Source organism: Microtus pennsylvanicus, chromosome 9 (assembly GCF_037038515.1).
Source record: "Microtus pennsylvanicus isolate mMicPen1 chromosome 9, mMicPen1.hap1, whole genome shotgun sequence".
In the NCBI taxonomy this organism is placed as follows: domain Eukaryota; kingdom Metazoa; phylum Chordata; class Mammalia; order Rodentia; family Cricetidae; genus Microtus; species Microtus pennsylvanicus.
Window position 1 is genome coordinate 92,371,308 of NC_134587.1, and position 14,992 is coordinate 92,386,299.

At 40.1% G+C, this 14,992-nt stretch overlaps 1 protein-coding gene across 1 annotated transcript; it reads right to left on the reverse strand.

Annotated features, from left to right (window-relative positions):
* Window positions 1–550: 550 nt before the first annotated feature.
* On the reverse strand, window positions 551–9,740 carry Spcs3 (signal peptidase complex subunit 3). The gene is made up of 5 exons (XM_075986780.1): window positions 9,488–9,740; window positions 8,040–8,113; window positions 6,075–6,151; window positions 4,964–5,079; window positions 551–3,584 (listed from the first exon to the last, which is right to left on the reverse strand). Exons 1-5 carry the CDS (start codon window positions 9,628–9,630, stop codon window positions 3,452–3,454), a joined length of 543 nt encoding a protein of 180 aa, XP_075842895.1. The 5' UTR covers window positions 9,631–9,740; the 3' UTR covers window positions 551–3,451.
* Window positions 9,741–14,992: the final 5,252 nt, after the last annotated feature.

Here is a 14,992-nt window from a genome sequence, read left to right on the forward strand (position 1 = left end):
ACTTAAGAAGCAGTCTGAGTATTTTGCTTTAGTCTGCTTCCTTGGTTCTTCTTGTCACGGCCACTCAGTGCTCTCACTGTGAAAACCCGAAAGAGAGCAGTGACAGAACTTGGGGGAACACCACCAGGTACCCCACTGGACAGTCCAACTGAGCTTGAAGACACAGGAAGAGAAACCAGGAGAGAATCAAAAAAGCAGCATTCAAAAAGGGGACAATGAACAGACAGTTCCTGAGGCTGCATCAGACACAAGCACTGCGCCACCAATATTGATTGGGTTCTGCCTATCATCTGCCAGACCCTTTGCTGGGTTCTGGGCAGGATCCAAGGGCAGATCTGACAGCATGCGCTCACAGGACTTACAGTCTAGTACAGGGGCACACAGCCCCCAGCACATCCTGAGTGGAACGAGCCTCCAAGGCCTGGCTGTGCACTCCTTCCTAACACCTGATGTTCACTACAACTGGGTTTCCTTTCAGTTTAGCAGCTTCCCCAAAATACATATATATGGACATCTTTAAAATACATACTTTTACTCAGAAAAGAACTCATTTTATTAAAAAATGTTGAATATTTATTGTAATTAAGAAAATCTTCACATATATATTCAGCATTTTAATGGAATATTTTCTTGTGAATTTAACAAGAAAGTAAACAATTTCCCAAATCTATGGAATAACTTTTTTTAAAACATACATCTCTGAACCATCGGCAGTCTCATGGTAAAGTACACAGGCCTGCTACTGAAAGCGAGGGAAGCTTTTGAAATAGACAAATGTTTGCTTACAATCAAAGGTCACAGCTACAAGGTCTCCTCTGTAGACTTATTACTGTTAATTCAAAGTATAACAAAGCAAAACCTCCACTAGCCCCAAGCCAAAGCTTTAGATCCTTAAAGTCCATTTCTTCACATGAAGAACTGACTAGCCAGACTGTTGAAGAACTATAAGATAACTACCAGAAAAGACATTCAAACCAACAAATGCTCCGATTACATTCTTAACAGTTTTTGATGTTGCCATTTTCCTTTTGGCATAAGGACAGCAAATGCCATGCATGGTCCTACAGCACCAGAGGAAGCTGTTTCTAGGGGAGCCTGAAGGGGATATGCTGAGTGCTATATTTTATTCATTTTTAACCACAACCACCCTACTAAGTAGCTTGCAATTAACCTCTTTTCCAAGAATCAGCTATGGGATCAGATTCTATCCATAGATTACCTTGGCTTGTTAAAATCTGAAGCACCAAGTCTCTTCGAGACCTGACGAGACTTCTCTGAAATAGAGACTAGAGATGCTCATCAAACACACAAAGTGTGTAAGGTGAGGACTGTCACAAACTAATAAAGCTGTCCAACACAAAATTGAGTTCCTGAGAAACAGGGCTAGAGGTACACTGGGTCAGCAGTATCCTGGGCAGCTCCTTAGTCACATTGTACAAACTGGGCCTTCCCGGCTTTCCTTTACCAAACTCCTAAAATTGGGCTGTTCAAATGAATAGTAACCTTATAAATCTTCAGTTCTAGTTTGTCTGTGCTGGACTAACAGATCCATTCACCACAAAACATAGTGAACAACTAGTGGAACAGAGGTCGGGCTTTAATCTACAGGCTTGTGCATGGCTTCCTTAACCAGGACACACCCACATATTCTAAGCTTTGACACGTGTAGATTTTCCACAGCTAGTATATGCTCAATGTATAAAGCTCAACTTTATAGGTCTAAAATGTAACAGAAGCTCAGACCACTATGAACTATGTGATAATCTCTCTATCACCTCCTTGACTTCAGATGACTAACGTGATTTCCTGTTCATGAGCTGCTGAAGAGCAAACACTTCAGATGTGTATCGTACGTAGTAAAGAATCATTTTTATAGACAGGAAACAGACAGCCTGAAATGTTTAATGAAACTGCTAGTGCCAAATTCAGGCTGTACCTTTGACCTTTCTGATTTGAAAACCTCATGCACATGCGTTTGCAAGAACTGCACCACCACACACAAGAACTGCTAAAACGAGTATCACCAAGCAACGATACACTTCAAATGAGGTAAACAGAACAAACACTAATTAATTTATGCTAGTGCTAGAAAACAACCTGTTTTGGGTTACTGCTTGGATGTGCCTAGACTGCCTGTTCTTGGATTAAGAGTAGCCAATCTGCAACTGGTAACTGAGGGCGCTGATTGCTTCAAAAAAATATTTCATGTCAAATATAATTATATAGTTAGTTATATACAATGTATTTAATCTCTAAATTATTTTATAAACCTAGGTAGTTTTAATTTGGATAAAAATGAATAGTCACAGATAAAAATATCACTGTGTGTAAAAATGAATATCCACAGATAAAAGCATTACTGTGTGTGTTGCTGGCTATTGGAAAACTAGTTTCACACTCCATCACTTCTAGAAGGAATGTAACAAAAACTATAATAAAATTAGGTGAGTGGGATTACTGTGTAAACTGAGGTATAAGAGAACTCCACTGCTTGCTATTCAATCTGGGTGCAAGTCAGTAAATTTCTGGGTTTCAGTTTCTTCCCCTGCAAAGAGCTAACATTTGCAGCGTCCACCTCATTAGGACTACTCAAGACAACACTCAAACATGAGCAAATTCTGTAGATGGGAAAGCACATAATAAGAATTCTTACGATTCCAACTGTCAAAATATGGAGCTAATTACAGCAGCATGTTCAGTGGGACAAATCCAGTTCAGGAGGCAAACCATGCAAACATTTTCAGCTTTCAATAGCAAAGCTTAAAATTTATAGAGATATACAAAGGAGCATTCTGGAAGCACTAAAAGACACACATTATGGTTGAGTTGAGATTTTAAAATGAGCTTGTAAGATTTTACAGCACACAAAGAGGTTCTTGGTCTTTGTTTGAAGAAAGCTGCTAGTAACCTAAGGAAGACAAGCATTACGGGTATTTCTAAAACAAATGGAATACAATTTTACCACTGTGCTCTTTTGTAAACCAGACTTCAAAGAGCCACACTAATGTTCCCAATAATCTAACATACGCTAAAAGATAAAAGAGAGTGTTCAGGTGTAAGTCACAGTCACTGTCAACTTTGCATGAACACAAAACAAATAATTAATAAATCTTCTGACTCTGTAGACACCTGGGAGTTTAACAGCCCTTTATGCTCATTTTATATTCCGTAAGACAATGCAAATAAAAGAAATATTCAAACCCCGCTTACACGGTCTTCCTCTGCAGCTGCCCCATTCTTAAACTACTCCTCTCTGGCGGTCTTCACTTTGTCAGCAAAGCTAAGCTTAAGCAACCCAGACCCTTTCACTTCAACTCTGTCTTTTGACGTTAGCCGTTCGTATCCCAAAACCGAAAGAAAAAGAAAACTATAACCAAAACAAATGAGGATACAGGAAAGATATGAGATGTAATTCATCACGTATAAAAATATGCTTCAAATTCACAATAATTTAGTAACTCTTTGTTATTTCATAGGTATCTGGAAATGGGACAGATACATGTCCTGATCCTGTCACGAGAGGTAGAATCCCAGCATTTGGTACAACATTCCAAGAGAGCGTCAAGGTGACATTCCTGTTGCCCCTACAAAAAGATGTAATAACAAAGGTTAGCAGAACAGTCATTTAATAAAAATAATTTCAATCAAGTACTATGGGGCCACATACTTAATTTATTACTAGCTATTTCTAATAGACAAAACAAAACAATTTCTTCATCCTATTTGAAATCTACAGACAGCATAGAAGACACCAGCATTAACCCATAGGTAACCTAAATGGCCAACCTAACCTCACAGCTGCCATTAATTACCAACAAAAAGCTTAAATGAAGAAAACACAATGAAGAAAAAATGAGACTCATGCTAGAAATCTGAAGGTAATAATCTGAAATCTAATTTTGCTATTCTTTAGAGGCACAAACTCCAGCAGACAAAATCTATCATGTTCAAAATTCTTTATTTGTAAGTCCAAAGGTGTGGCTAGGTCAAAATAGCTCTTTTCCTATACCCTTTCTTATAAATCATAAAAAGGTCAAAATGACCTGAGATCTTGACCATCAATCATTTGATTTCCTCTTTTTGTGAAGAGTATACTGAGCTTTGGGAAAAAAAAAATTCAGAGAAGCAAAACTAGAAACCTAGGTACCTGCCCTAGATCTCGCACATCACTTCCTCATGAGGCTGCCCTGACTTGCGCTAGAAAGTAGGTCTTTTAACTTCTCCGTGTGGATCCTTTCACTCATGAGAGAGCCTGAGTCCTACTCACCTGACAGAAAAGCTATCGCACAGGTCAGTTTTCTGTCAACACACCATAAGATATAGTCATTTCAGAAGAAGGAAGCTCAATTGAGGAACCCCATCAGATTGGCAAGTAGGCAAGCTTGTGTGACATTTCATGACTGATGTGAAAGGATTGAGCCCACCACTGTCAATGACACCATCCCTGGGTACCATCCCAGGTAGTCCTGGGGTGTATAAGCAGACAAACTGACGAAACTAATAAGGAACATTCCTAAGTGGTCTCTGCATCAGTTCTCATCTTGGCTTCCCCTGATGATGAACTATAACATGTAAGCCAAATCAATCCTTTTTCTCCAAGTTGATCTGTTCATAGTGTTTTATCACAGCTATAGCAAGCAAACTATAACAGCTATGGACTATTGTGACTAGTGCATTTAGCAATAGTAGAGAAATGATTGCTAGGACATTTGTATCTTTCCTTGGATTTTTAGCTAAGTTCAGAACACATCAACACTTCTCTCACTAGTCCCCCATTCCTAGCCCTATCTTCTTCCCTTCTTTCCTGTCTTCAGAGTTGAACCAGATCCTGTGCATGCTAAACAAGTGTCCTACCTCTGAGCTACTTCCCCAGGTACAATATCTTTTCTTTAAAACAAATACAGTTCAACTTCCTCTCACCAACCTTACTTAAAAATGTTAAAAATAGCATAGATTCACTCACTTGAGGCCGTTTCCATCATCAAAGAAAAAATACTTTGTCTTCATGTCTTTCAAAAGCAGCTTCGGATTATCACCTCTCAAAACGATCTTGTCCCAAAGGACGACTTGGTTCAGAGCCTGCATCAAATTCAAAGTCACTTAGATAACTCAGCAGAAACATTATCACTTCAAATTCAAAATTTAAGTGTTTTAAATTTTGGACTTACTGAGGTAAACCAGAATTACATGTGCTCACCATAAGAGTAACATTGATCCTTGTAATTTTTTTATACCCAAAAATAGTGTTTATGTACAGTAGTTACTCTTATTTTGAAGAACAGGTTTTTTTTTATTTTTAAAATGCAGAACTTTTATTTTGAAGGACAGCATTTCTGCTATCTTTAAAATATATTTTGTTGATTTAAAGTTCACTCACTCCAATATTCTCAATGCCCAATGAAATACCCGGAATAAGATATATACACCAAGTAATTAGCTGTAGTGCCAAAAATTACTACATAAAGCTGTTTAACATGCTGCCAATACAGGCCAGTAAATATAACAGTAACAATAACAACAATAAATAATACAGGTCAAATAAAAAAATAGACCCATCTTTAATTACAAATTCCCTACCTACACTAATGAGAAACACAGAACTGCTTTGGCAAAAACAACACAGAAGCGATGTTTTGTTTATACATATCTCAGTTTGATGTGCTAAACCACTGCCTACCTTCGGCCGTGGTTCTACCAGAGAAGCTAAGGCAATCAAACAATACTCTGCTGTTACACAGCATGTACTTCTTTCTGGACCCTATAATGCTAGAGAGCTAAGGCACACACAGTATCAACAGACTTCTGCAGGGGAGAGAGCTTTCTCATCACAGTCATCTCTCCATAAGCTTGATTTGTTCTGTTGTTGTTTTTTTTAAATAAGTATGCAGGTCAGATATTTTGAATATATAAAAATTGATATTCTCGGGCCAGTAAACAGACTCAGTGGGTCCAATCCCTGAATCCTTAAGGTAGGAATGAACTACTTTCTAACAGGTCACTTTTAAAATTATATTCTTTTACAAGAAATAATATTTAAAAAGAAATGATTACAATATACTTAGACAAATACTTACATTATTTTTTGTTGAATACTCTGCTGACAAATAAAGAAATAACTGCTTAACATTCCAATCAAATATATTCTCTAGATGTAAACAAATTAAGGACTCTAAGGATTGCAAAGCAGCACACAACTTTCAAAGAAATCTCAGTCTTAAAACATCCATAGCAACATGAACATGAAAAAAAAATATAATAGGCAGTCCAGAAATATACCAAATCACCATTTTAAGATAAAAATACAGGATAATATATGGCAAGACCTAGCACATTTGAAAGGGTTGTGCATCAGGACAGATTACCATTCTCCCTGTAAACATAACTAGCTGACATATTTATTAAAAAAAAAAAAAACACAAGAAACTGAAGTTTTAATTCTGTCTAAAGCGGACCCAGTTGTCACTACCCAAAGAAGCAACATGCGCATATGCACAGAGCTCAGGCAATTAACCAAGTCCAGCATTCTGTACAAGCTAATTTGGTTACAGGTCAGTATAAACCACGCTGCCTCAGTGTGTGGGGTTCTGTGGTAGGAGCGGAGAAACGCAACATGGCCCTGATCATCTCGGAGAGGGGTGCTCACTATAGAGAGGGGTACTCAATATAGAGATGGATACTCACCATATGAACTACAACACTGTGCCTCAACTGAGAAATGAGCTAACACCGGGATTTTATTAAGTATTACATGCAATTACTAATTTTATCTGTGTATATACCTATTGGTAGTAATAGGCTTATTGTAATCTAGTTTTGAGGTACACCTATCACAAGCTATTGTTCAGAATTGAGGGGCCTGCAGCAGTCCCGTACAAAAGAACAAACCCATTTTCAAGAATCAGGAGCACATTACGAAAATCTGAACAAACTGTAAGATTGATGATGTATAAAAACAGTAGTCAAGAATTCCCTTGAATATCTGATCCTCAACCCTGCCCTTCCCTCTCTGGTGCTGGGATTATAGGCATGCCCCACTAACCCAGTTTACACAGTGCTGGGCAAGCCCTCTACCAAATGACTTACATCCCCAGAGGCTTACTGTAATTTCTAGATTATGAATTACTCCTTTCACCTATGTATAAACTCCTTCCTATATGAATTTTAAAAGTAGAATGAAAATGTAAACATAAAGCTTATCCTGAGATTTTTCTAATGACATCTCTATTTCCAAAAAATTGGGTACACTGAAAACTCCTATAACTAAATCCAATAATTTGTTTCATTAAAAAGTGCAAATGGTTTCAGAATGAACAGCAGGTATACCTGTCAATAACATGTTAGTCAGATGCTTAATACAAGCAATCTCCATAACATAATAATAATAATAATAAACAACTGCCAGGATTCTAACCTGTGGCCCTAAAGTTACCAAGATGATGAGCTGCTGAAGACAGAAGCTCAAGATAAAGGGGACACAGGTCATCCTGGCTCACTCACTTCATGAAGATACGGAGTTTGGTTTTCTTGTTGTTGTTTGGTTTTTGAGACGGGGCTTCTCTATCAGCCCTGGCTGTCCTGGAACTCATTCTGTAGACCCGGCTGGCCTCAAACTCAAGATCTGCCTGCATCTGCCTCCCAAGTGCAAGGATTAAAGGTGTGTGCCACCACTGCCCAGCAGCTTATGGTTTTGTTTTTTTTTTTATCGTTTTCTATAATAAAAAACAGGGAATTATTTGGGACTGAAAATGGACTATATCTAGGCAGGATGATCTCTGGTGAAGTTTTTCTTCTTTAACCAAAATGATGTTTTATCTTTTCTTTCCTAGGTTCAAATCAATGTGTACATGGCAAATTAAGAAATATTCACACTATTAACTTTTCATGAAGTGTGAACAAGGAAATCTCAACATTGTTTTACTGATGAAAGAACAGAGCTGTGGTGGAGTCAATTTTCATACTCACGCATCCTCAAACACCCACACCTGCATCTCATTTCAAACCTACAGAAAAAGCAAGCCAACACTTTTGGTGAAGGATATCAGCAGTTATATCAAACGTGATGAATCCCAGGTCGCTTCTTTCTCGAGGGCCAGTGAAGTCTTCTACATTTTTTCTAAAAGTAAAGATAAAGGTTTCACCATCTCTTCAGGGCATCACACAAAATTTACACCACTTAAACCTGCAAGGGTTAGCAGTGTGCATCAGTAAAATATAAACGTCACGAAGAAATGGGTTGGGTAAAAGAGAAACTGTAAGTGTAAAAGTAATTAAGTATTATAATTCAATATAAAATAAGGTACTCAGCTATTTCCATTTGCCTGAAGAGAACTTTTGAGAAAACTCAGCGGAAAATAAAACATAAAAAGAAAACACAAATACTTCATGGAGAGCAGGTAAGAAGAGTGAATTTGAGAGCTGTGAGCGGCCACAAGGTGACCTGGGAAACAGCACCTGTTCATGAGAGCACAGCATATGGCAGAGCCACCTCGTACTCCCCACAACTATCCTAAATCCTGCCAGTTACTTTCTTCACTAGCAACAAAAACTAGCAAGCAGGAGAGCAAGAAACCTATTTAGGATCACATCAACGTTTAATTCGCTTCAAGTTCATCTATGCCCTCAGAGAACTGAAAGTAACGGTGGCGCTGGTATCTAAACCACACTTCTTTTCATCAACAACAGTACTGAATAAAATCAATACAGACTAAATGAGAAATCAAAAAAAAAAAAAAGCAGCAGCTGCAGTAATCGAAGGGAGGGGACACTTGTGATTCTGACCAAAAATAAATAAACTAAGGGAAGGACAGGTTATAGAAGACAGCAAAGAGCAAACAAGAATTAAAAACACTTATTAATTACAGAAGTGAAAGAAAAAAGAGGGGAATGCTATAAATAAAACAGGCAGCACGGGGAGGGCAGTCACTCTGACATTCTATTTTTAGTGTCTCCAAACATTTATTCAGTTTGCTGGCTAAAAGAATGACAATTAAAATAACAAGAAAGCACTGTATCCAAGGCTGGGGTCTTTAAACCGCCCGGTGCAGCCTGTCTAGATTCACATCCACACTTCAAGACAGTGGCGGTGTGTCCAGAAGGAGAAAGGCGCCCTAAAGGCATTGTCAAAAGGAACCAACTGTGTGGGGCCGGTGACACCAGAGCCACCCACTGAACCGCCTGAGCCTCGGGCTGGCAAGGGGTGACACCGGCGACCCCACGCGAGCTCGCAGGCGGGGACGGGCCAGGCGGAAGAGCGGGTGTGGGTGTGCTGGTGTGTTGCTCGCTCATTGGCCAGCGTGGGTGAGGGACGTGAAAAACAGGAAGGAAGGGCAGCGCCGACCCAGGCCACTCGGGAGCTGACCGCGCAGGGCTGGGGGTCCCAAGGCCACCGGGCCCCGTGGCCCCCGCGGTGGCGGAGTCTGCGGGGACAGATCCGGGCCGGCGCGCACACGCGAGCCCAGCCCCGGCAGCCCCGCCCGGCCGCACTCACAGCATGATCCGCGAGACGTGCAGCCGCACCGGGACGCTCCGGTCTTTGAAGGCGGTGGTGATGAAGCAGCCGAAGGTGAGCGCCGCCATCACGCTCAGCGAGAAGGCGAAGAGCGAGTTCGCGCGCGACAGCACGGTGTTCATCGTGACGCCCTTCCCTCAGGAGCCCTGCCGCCGACGCCCGTCCCAGGCTCCGCTTCCCCGCCGCCCCGCTGCAGACCAGTCCCTCCCACCCGCGCACCCGGTGCGCACCTTCCGGGAGCGCGCGCCGCCCCGCCCCGCCCCCTTTCCGGTACTCGGCACCTTCCGGGAGCGCGCACGCTCCCTTTCCCCCCTCCCGCTAGGACACACCCACCGCTTGGCCGTGCACGCGCTTGGGGGGCGGTGCTCTCAGTCAGTCCGCCAATCAGCGGTAAGCACTGGGGTTGGCTTTTGCCACAGGAGTCCCGCCTCCTCCCGGGCTCACGTCCTTGGTTCCTGAATCTGTAGAGCGTGCCCATTTACCAGTTGGCCTTCAGATGTGTTTTGGGGGACGGCCCCTCCTTAACTATACATGTGACATTCACTTTCAAAACGCATGGTCCTAGTTCCTATCTATCAAAGCTGTCAAATTGCGACGTTTTCGTAAAGGAGAAAAAATTAAGTCATTCAATGTGAAGGCACACAGACGTGTGGCTTCTGACAACTCATGCCCCTAAATAGCAATAAGGAGCCCCAGCCTTGGTGGGCCATAGCTGTCGGCCACCCAGCCTTAGTGTAATTCCTCTTGCTCTGCTTTCAACGGAGAATGGAAGTTCTCACATTATGTGTGTTCATACCACAATTCCAAATACTTTTCACTTAACCAACATAGGTAAAGAACATGTAGACCATGAAAGGTGTCAATGAGAAGCTGATATTAGTTGAACTCCTTTTAGTCAATTTCATACAGCACACGGGCAGGATTTTTAAGAATTGCCTAGCACGTGACAGGAACAGGTCTAGGCTCTGAATGGAGAATGCCACACGAATAAGCCCCGCCTCAAACAGAATAGGGCCAAGAAATGAAATCTTTAATCTGAACTATAGTCTGAAAGGTGTTTACTCTGTTAAAACCTTGAATTCTTTACTCTCCCGGGTAACCACACTTTATTCAATAAAGCAAGGTTCTAATAAATGCTGTGTTCAAGTGACACACAAATGTGTACGGATCACTTTCTACCACACTGGGGGTTATAATCGAGTAAAGTTATCAAAATCAGTGCTGCAGTCTAGATTATAAAAGCAGGTATGAATATTGAGAGAGGCCACATAGCGCTACAGACTTAAAATAAGAAGTTATATATGTGGTGAGGTGGAGCAAAACTACATGCAAAAATTTTAAAACCATCCTACAGGCTGCCTTATATTATCACTGTAGAGTAACATAGAGAAAGATGTCTGCTGTGACAGATGATGAGGGCCAAGATAAATGCCACACTGGGCATAACTTCAGCATATAAGAGACCTCAAAGCCTGTGTCCTCAGTGACACTCTTCCTCCAATAAGGCCACACCTCCTAATAGTGCCATTCCTTGTGGGCCAAACTTTCAGATACATAAATCTACGGGGCCATATCTATTTAAACTATCACAACCAACAATATGTTGTTACTATGACAGGAATTGGAGCAGCATTTATTGCAAATGGGAAGGTAAAGAGAGATCTCAGAAGCAATCTGTTGTCTTCAGAGAAAATGTCAGAAGAGGAAGCCAGCCTAAGACTAAACTGTGAACACTGGATTTGATAATTATTGCTGGTCAAATGTCCTTAATCCACATCTTACATAATTTAAACATGCAGTAGTTTTGTGGCATAGTGAAAATCGGGTATGATCATAGCATGTTCATTGATATAAAATAACAATGTTTATCTGACATATTTTGGAAGCCAAAAAGATATTCTAAGGAAAGAGTAGGGGTGAATGTTGACTGCATGATCTGTATATTACTATCAGTCTTTTAAAGTTAATTTTTATATATTGACCATTTTTAGTCATCTTGCTGTCTCCTTTCCTAATGTATTTTCAGGTGCTGACTAATTTGCTAATTTGATAGAAATCACAAAATGAGAAATATTTGTTGATGACTGTCACTGCTGCCTAAAATCCCAAATGATTTAATGGTTTCAATAATTGGATGCATTTTTTTAGGTGATACAGTATAACAGTTAAATTACATTTTCATTTTATTCAGCATTATATTCAGCATTCAGGCCTCAAGATGCTTTTGTTGAGTATGTTAAGAATAGTAAAGGAATGTGTTTTCATGATTTGAGACTGATGCACACACATATAAACAGGTAAAAATGAATCTCATTTAGCAAAATTAATGCCCTACAATTAGACTTGTATATTATTAAGTGGGGAAAAGCTAAACAACCGTTTTCAATTCGGTTACCTTTGTTAAAGAGTAAGGAATCTCACTGAACCACTGAAACATGCGACATTTTCATCTTATGTCTTATTTATTTACCCTCCTGCATCATTATGCCAGGTGTTTCTGTCACCACAGAATATAACTTTGCTAAGGATGTGGATTGTAGAGAAGATAATCCATTGCAATGGAAGTGGAAAAATAATGGGGAAATGTTCCATTGCGAATAGAATATGTAGATTCAAACAGATCCTTAGCTGCTGAAGATTCTAGTAGGCAACTCTGTTTAGAAAGAGCTGCTCCTGCACATGGCCCATGAAAAGCTCATTAGCTGGCTGGCTTTTCTTGGACAATTTAAAGAACTTATATACATCTAAAGTAGTGTTTCGTTACTAGGATAAGTCACATTGTGATTTTGTACTCTGTAACCATTTCCCTTCTTGTTGCCCTTTGCATGAAGTGAATTATGTGATCGGCAGGTGCTGAGAGAAAAGTGTGGGCATAGCTCAGCTACTCTATTCTATGTTTTACCTCTTAGAAACTAGGTTCTCACAGGAAGGAAGGATTCACTGTAACAGTCTCGCTTTGTTTTGGGACGGCAACTACATTCTTACAGTGTCTGTCTTAGGGCTTTATTGTTGTGAAGAGGCAATACTGCAACTCTTATAAAGGACAACATTTTATTGGGGCTGGCTTACAGTTCAGAAGTTTAGTTCATTGTCATCCTTGTGGGAAGCATGGTGTCACATGGCAGTCATGGTGCTGGTGATGTAGCTGAGAGCTCTATATTCAGATTGGTAGGCAGCAGGAAGAAAGTGCCACTGGGCCTAGCTTGGGTTTCTGATACCCCAAAGCCCACCCCAGTTGCCGTACCTACTCCAAAAAGGTCACACCTCCCAATAGTGCCACTCCCTGTGAGCCCATGGGGGCCATTTTCATTCAGAGCACTACAAGGGCCAATGTTATTGGTAACAAAGGGTGAAATTTTTATTCTCATTTTCAGTTTTTCTTCTTTCTGTGGAAGGATGAAGATGTTGATAATTGGGTTCCTTCAAGACTTCATTGTTTTGTTGCATTGGCCAAGATCATAGAGAAATAAATGATCAAGTATTTAACCTAGTGGGAATGTACCAAGACTGAGCTAGGGCCTCATACTTTCTTGTGTGGAGAGTGCATATTAAAGCCTGTACCAGAGCTGACTTAGTCCATAGTCATAGTAGGCATAGAAACTAAGTTTGGAGAATAGCTTGGGATACACAAGAATGTTTTCATTTCTTTAATTTTTGAAGAATAAAAAGAAGAAACACATGTAACCCTGCTTGTATTTGTTTTCATACCAATGCAATCAGAGCATATTATTTTGTTTTTAAAATATTTTGATTTTTTTTAGGTCTTTAAATAATCCAAGAAAAAAACAGCCAGAACAGGAGCTTTGATTGGGGCATGTGTAGAAGCAGTTCTGCTGGCTCAGAGTCTAGAGTTCATGTTTGGTTTTGTTTCTGGAGTTGATCTCTCTATTCACATGATCTTAAAAGCAGTTTGACTGACTTCTGTTCTTTTACTTTCTTTGATAAAGGAAGTTTTATAAATAGAGCTTCCTACTGGAATCTTCAGTAGCATAAGGATCTGTTTGGATTTACACAATAGCAATGGAATATTTCCCCATTATTTTTTCACTTCTTTTACAATGGGTTATGTTCTCTACAATTCAAATCCTTTATTAATAAACTGGTATTTTAACAGTTTGGTAGCATTTTAATTATTTTAATGATGGGAGCTCCTAAAGGCAGAAAAGATAAATATCCACCAAAATCATACTGCCACTCTGCTTAATGGTCTGTGAAAAAATTTAATTCTGCTTGTCAGCTGTTCACAGTCCAGTTGGTTTTAAATTGCTCTGAACTAATTTAAGTTGGTATAAGCCACTAACGGTCATTCTGTTGTGTCCACAGGTTAGTGGCTGCTCTTCATGAAGCTAGAATGGCTCACGTGAGGTGCTCTCAGCAAACAGCCCTTGGGCAGGATCTTCCTGGAGAAAGACACAAGGTCATCAACAAGAGAGATGTCATGGGACACAGGCTCTTGCTGTTCGACCTCTGAATTCATTTTCTTAGCTATGGATATCAACAGATATTACTATGTCAGGAATTGGAGCAGCGTTTATTGGAAGCACAGATTTTAGGAGAATATCACAGTTACTTTTAAACAGTGCACGGCAGCCAAGAGCTGATACTACTAGCAAACGCTACTAAGATTCTAAACTTATAATCAAAACTACCTAAATTCTACATTTAAGTATATGAGAGCTAATCTTTGTTGTCAATTTGACTACATCTTAAATCAACTAAAATCCAAGCCACTGGCCATTCTTGTGAGGGACTTTTGCCATTAGACCATTTGAACCCGAAAGGTCTACCTACATCTAGGTGATCCTGTCTGTGGTAATCAAGAAAATAAATGATATGAAAGAAGAAAATACTGCTTTTGGCTTCTTGCCCTCACTTTCCCTGAAAGTTCATCTATTTCTTAGCACTTCTTCTCTTCATGGTATTAGAACCGCTCCTTTTTAATTCCATGAGACTGAAGAGAAGCGGCCTCTAGGAATCCTCCAGGATTTCCGTGGCAGATTCCGACTCCTAAGATGTCTAGTCTCTGAATGGTTCTCAGTTTTTTTTTTCAGTGTGAGATAGCCATTTTGGAACTATCTGGACCACATCCTGTAAGCCAGTCTTTTAAATGCCCATTTAATATTTACAATCACTCCATTCGTCTGTTTTTTTAGATGCTAATGCAGAACACAAGTTAAGGCTGTACTCACAAAAACTCTGAATTCTGAATTTGTCTAACTTTTCCAAAGAGTCAAATATAAAAATACTCGAAGAATCTTAAAAATGTCAAAATGATCATCAACATCAAAGCCAGGTTGCTAGTGCAACCTTCAGTTCCTGAGTTTATTGGAGTTGGTTTGTGAAACTTCATTTGTTACTACCTCGTTAACTCCCATTTCTGTCAGATTGTGGAGTTCACACACAAAGCTGCAATAGAAACAGAAGGCTGAGCCGGGCAGTGGTGGCACACGCCTTTAATCCCAGCACTTGGGAAGCAGAGGCGGG

Bases quoted from the DNA above. Each gene is read 5' to 3' on its own strand.
- Spcs3 (XM_075986780.1), bottom strand. From the start codon at position 9,630: ATGAACACCGTGCTGTCGCGCGCGAACTCGCTCTTCGCCTTCTCGCTG. The intron at 8,114-9,487 runs GTGAGTGCGGCC...CTTTACTTTTAG, and splicing joins CACGTCTCGCGGATCATGCT to AAAAAATGTAGAAGACTTCA. The intron at 5,080-6,074 runs GTAAGTATTTGT...AATTTGATGCAG, and splicing joins AGTATTCAACAAAAAATAAT to GCTCTGAACCAAGTCGTCCT.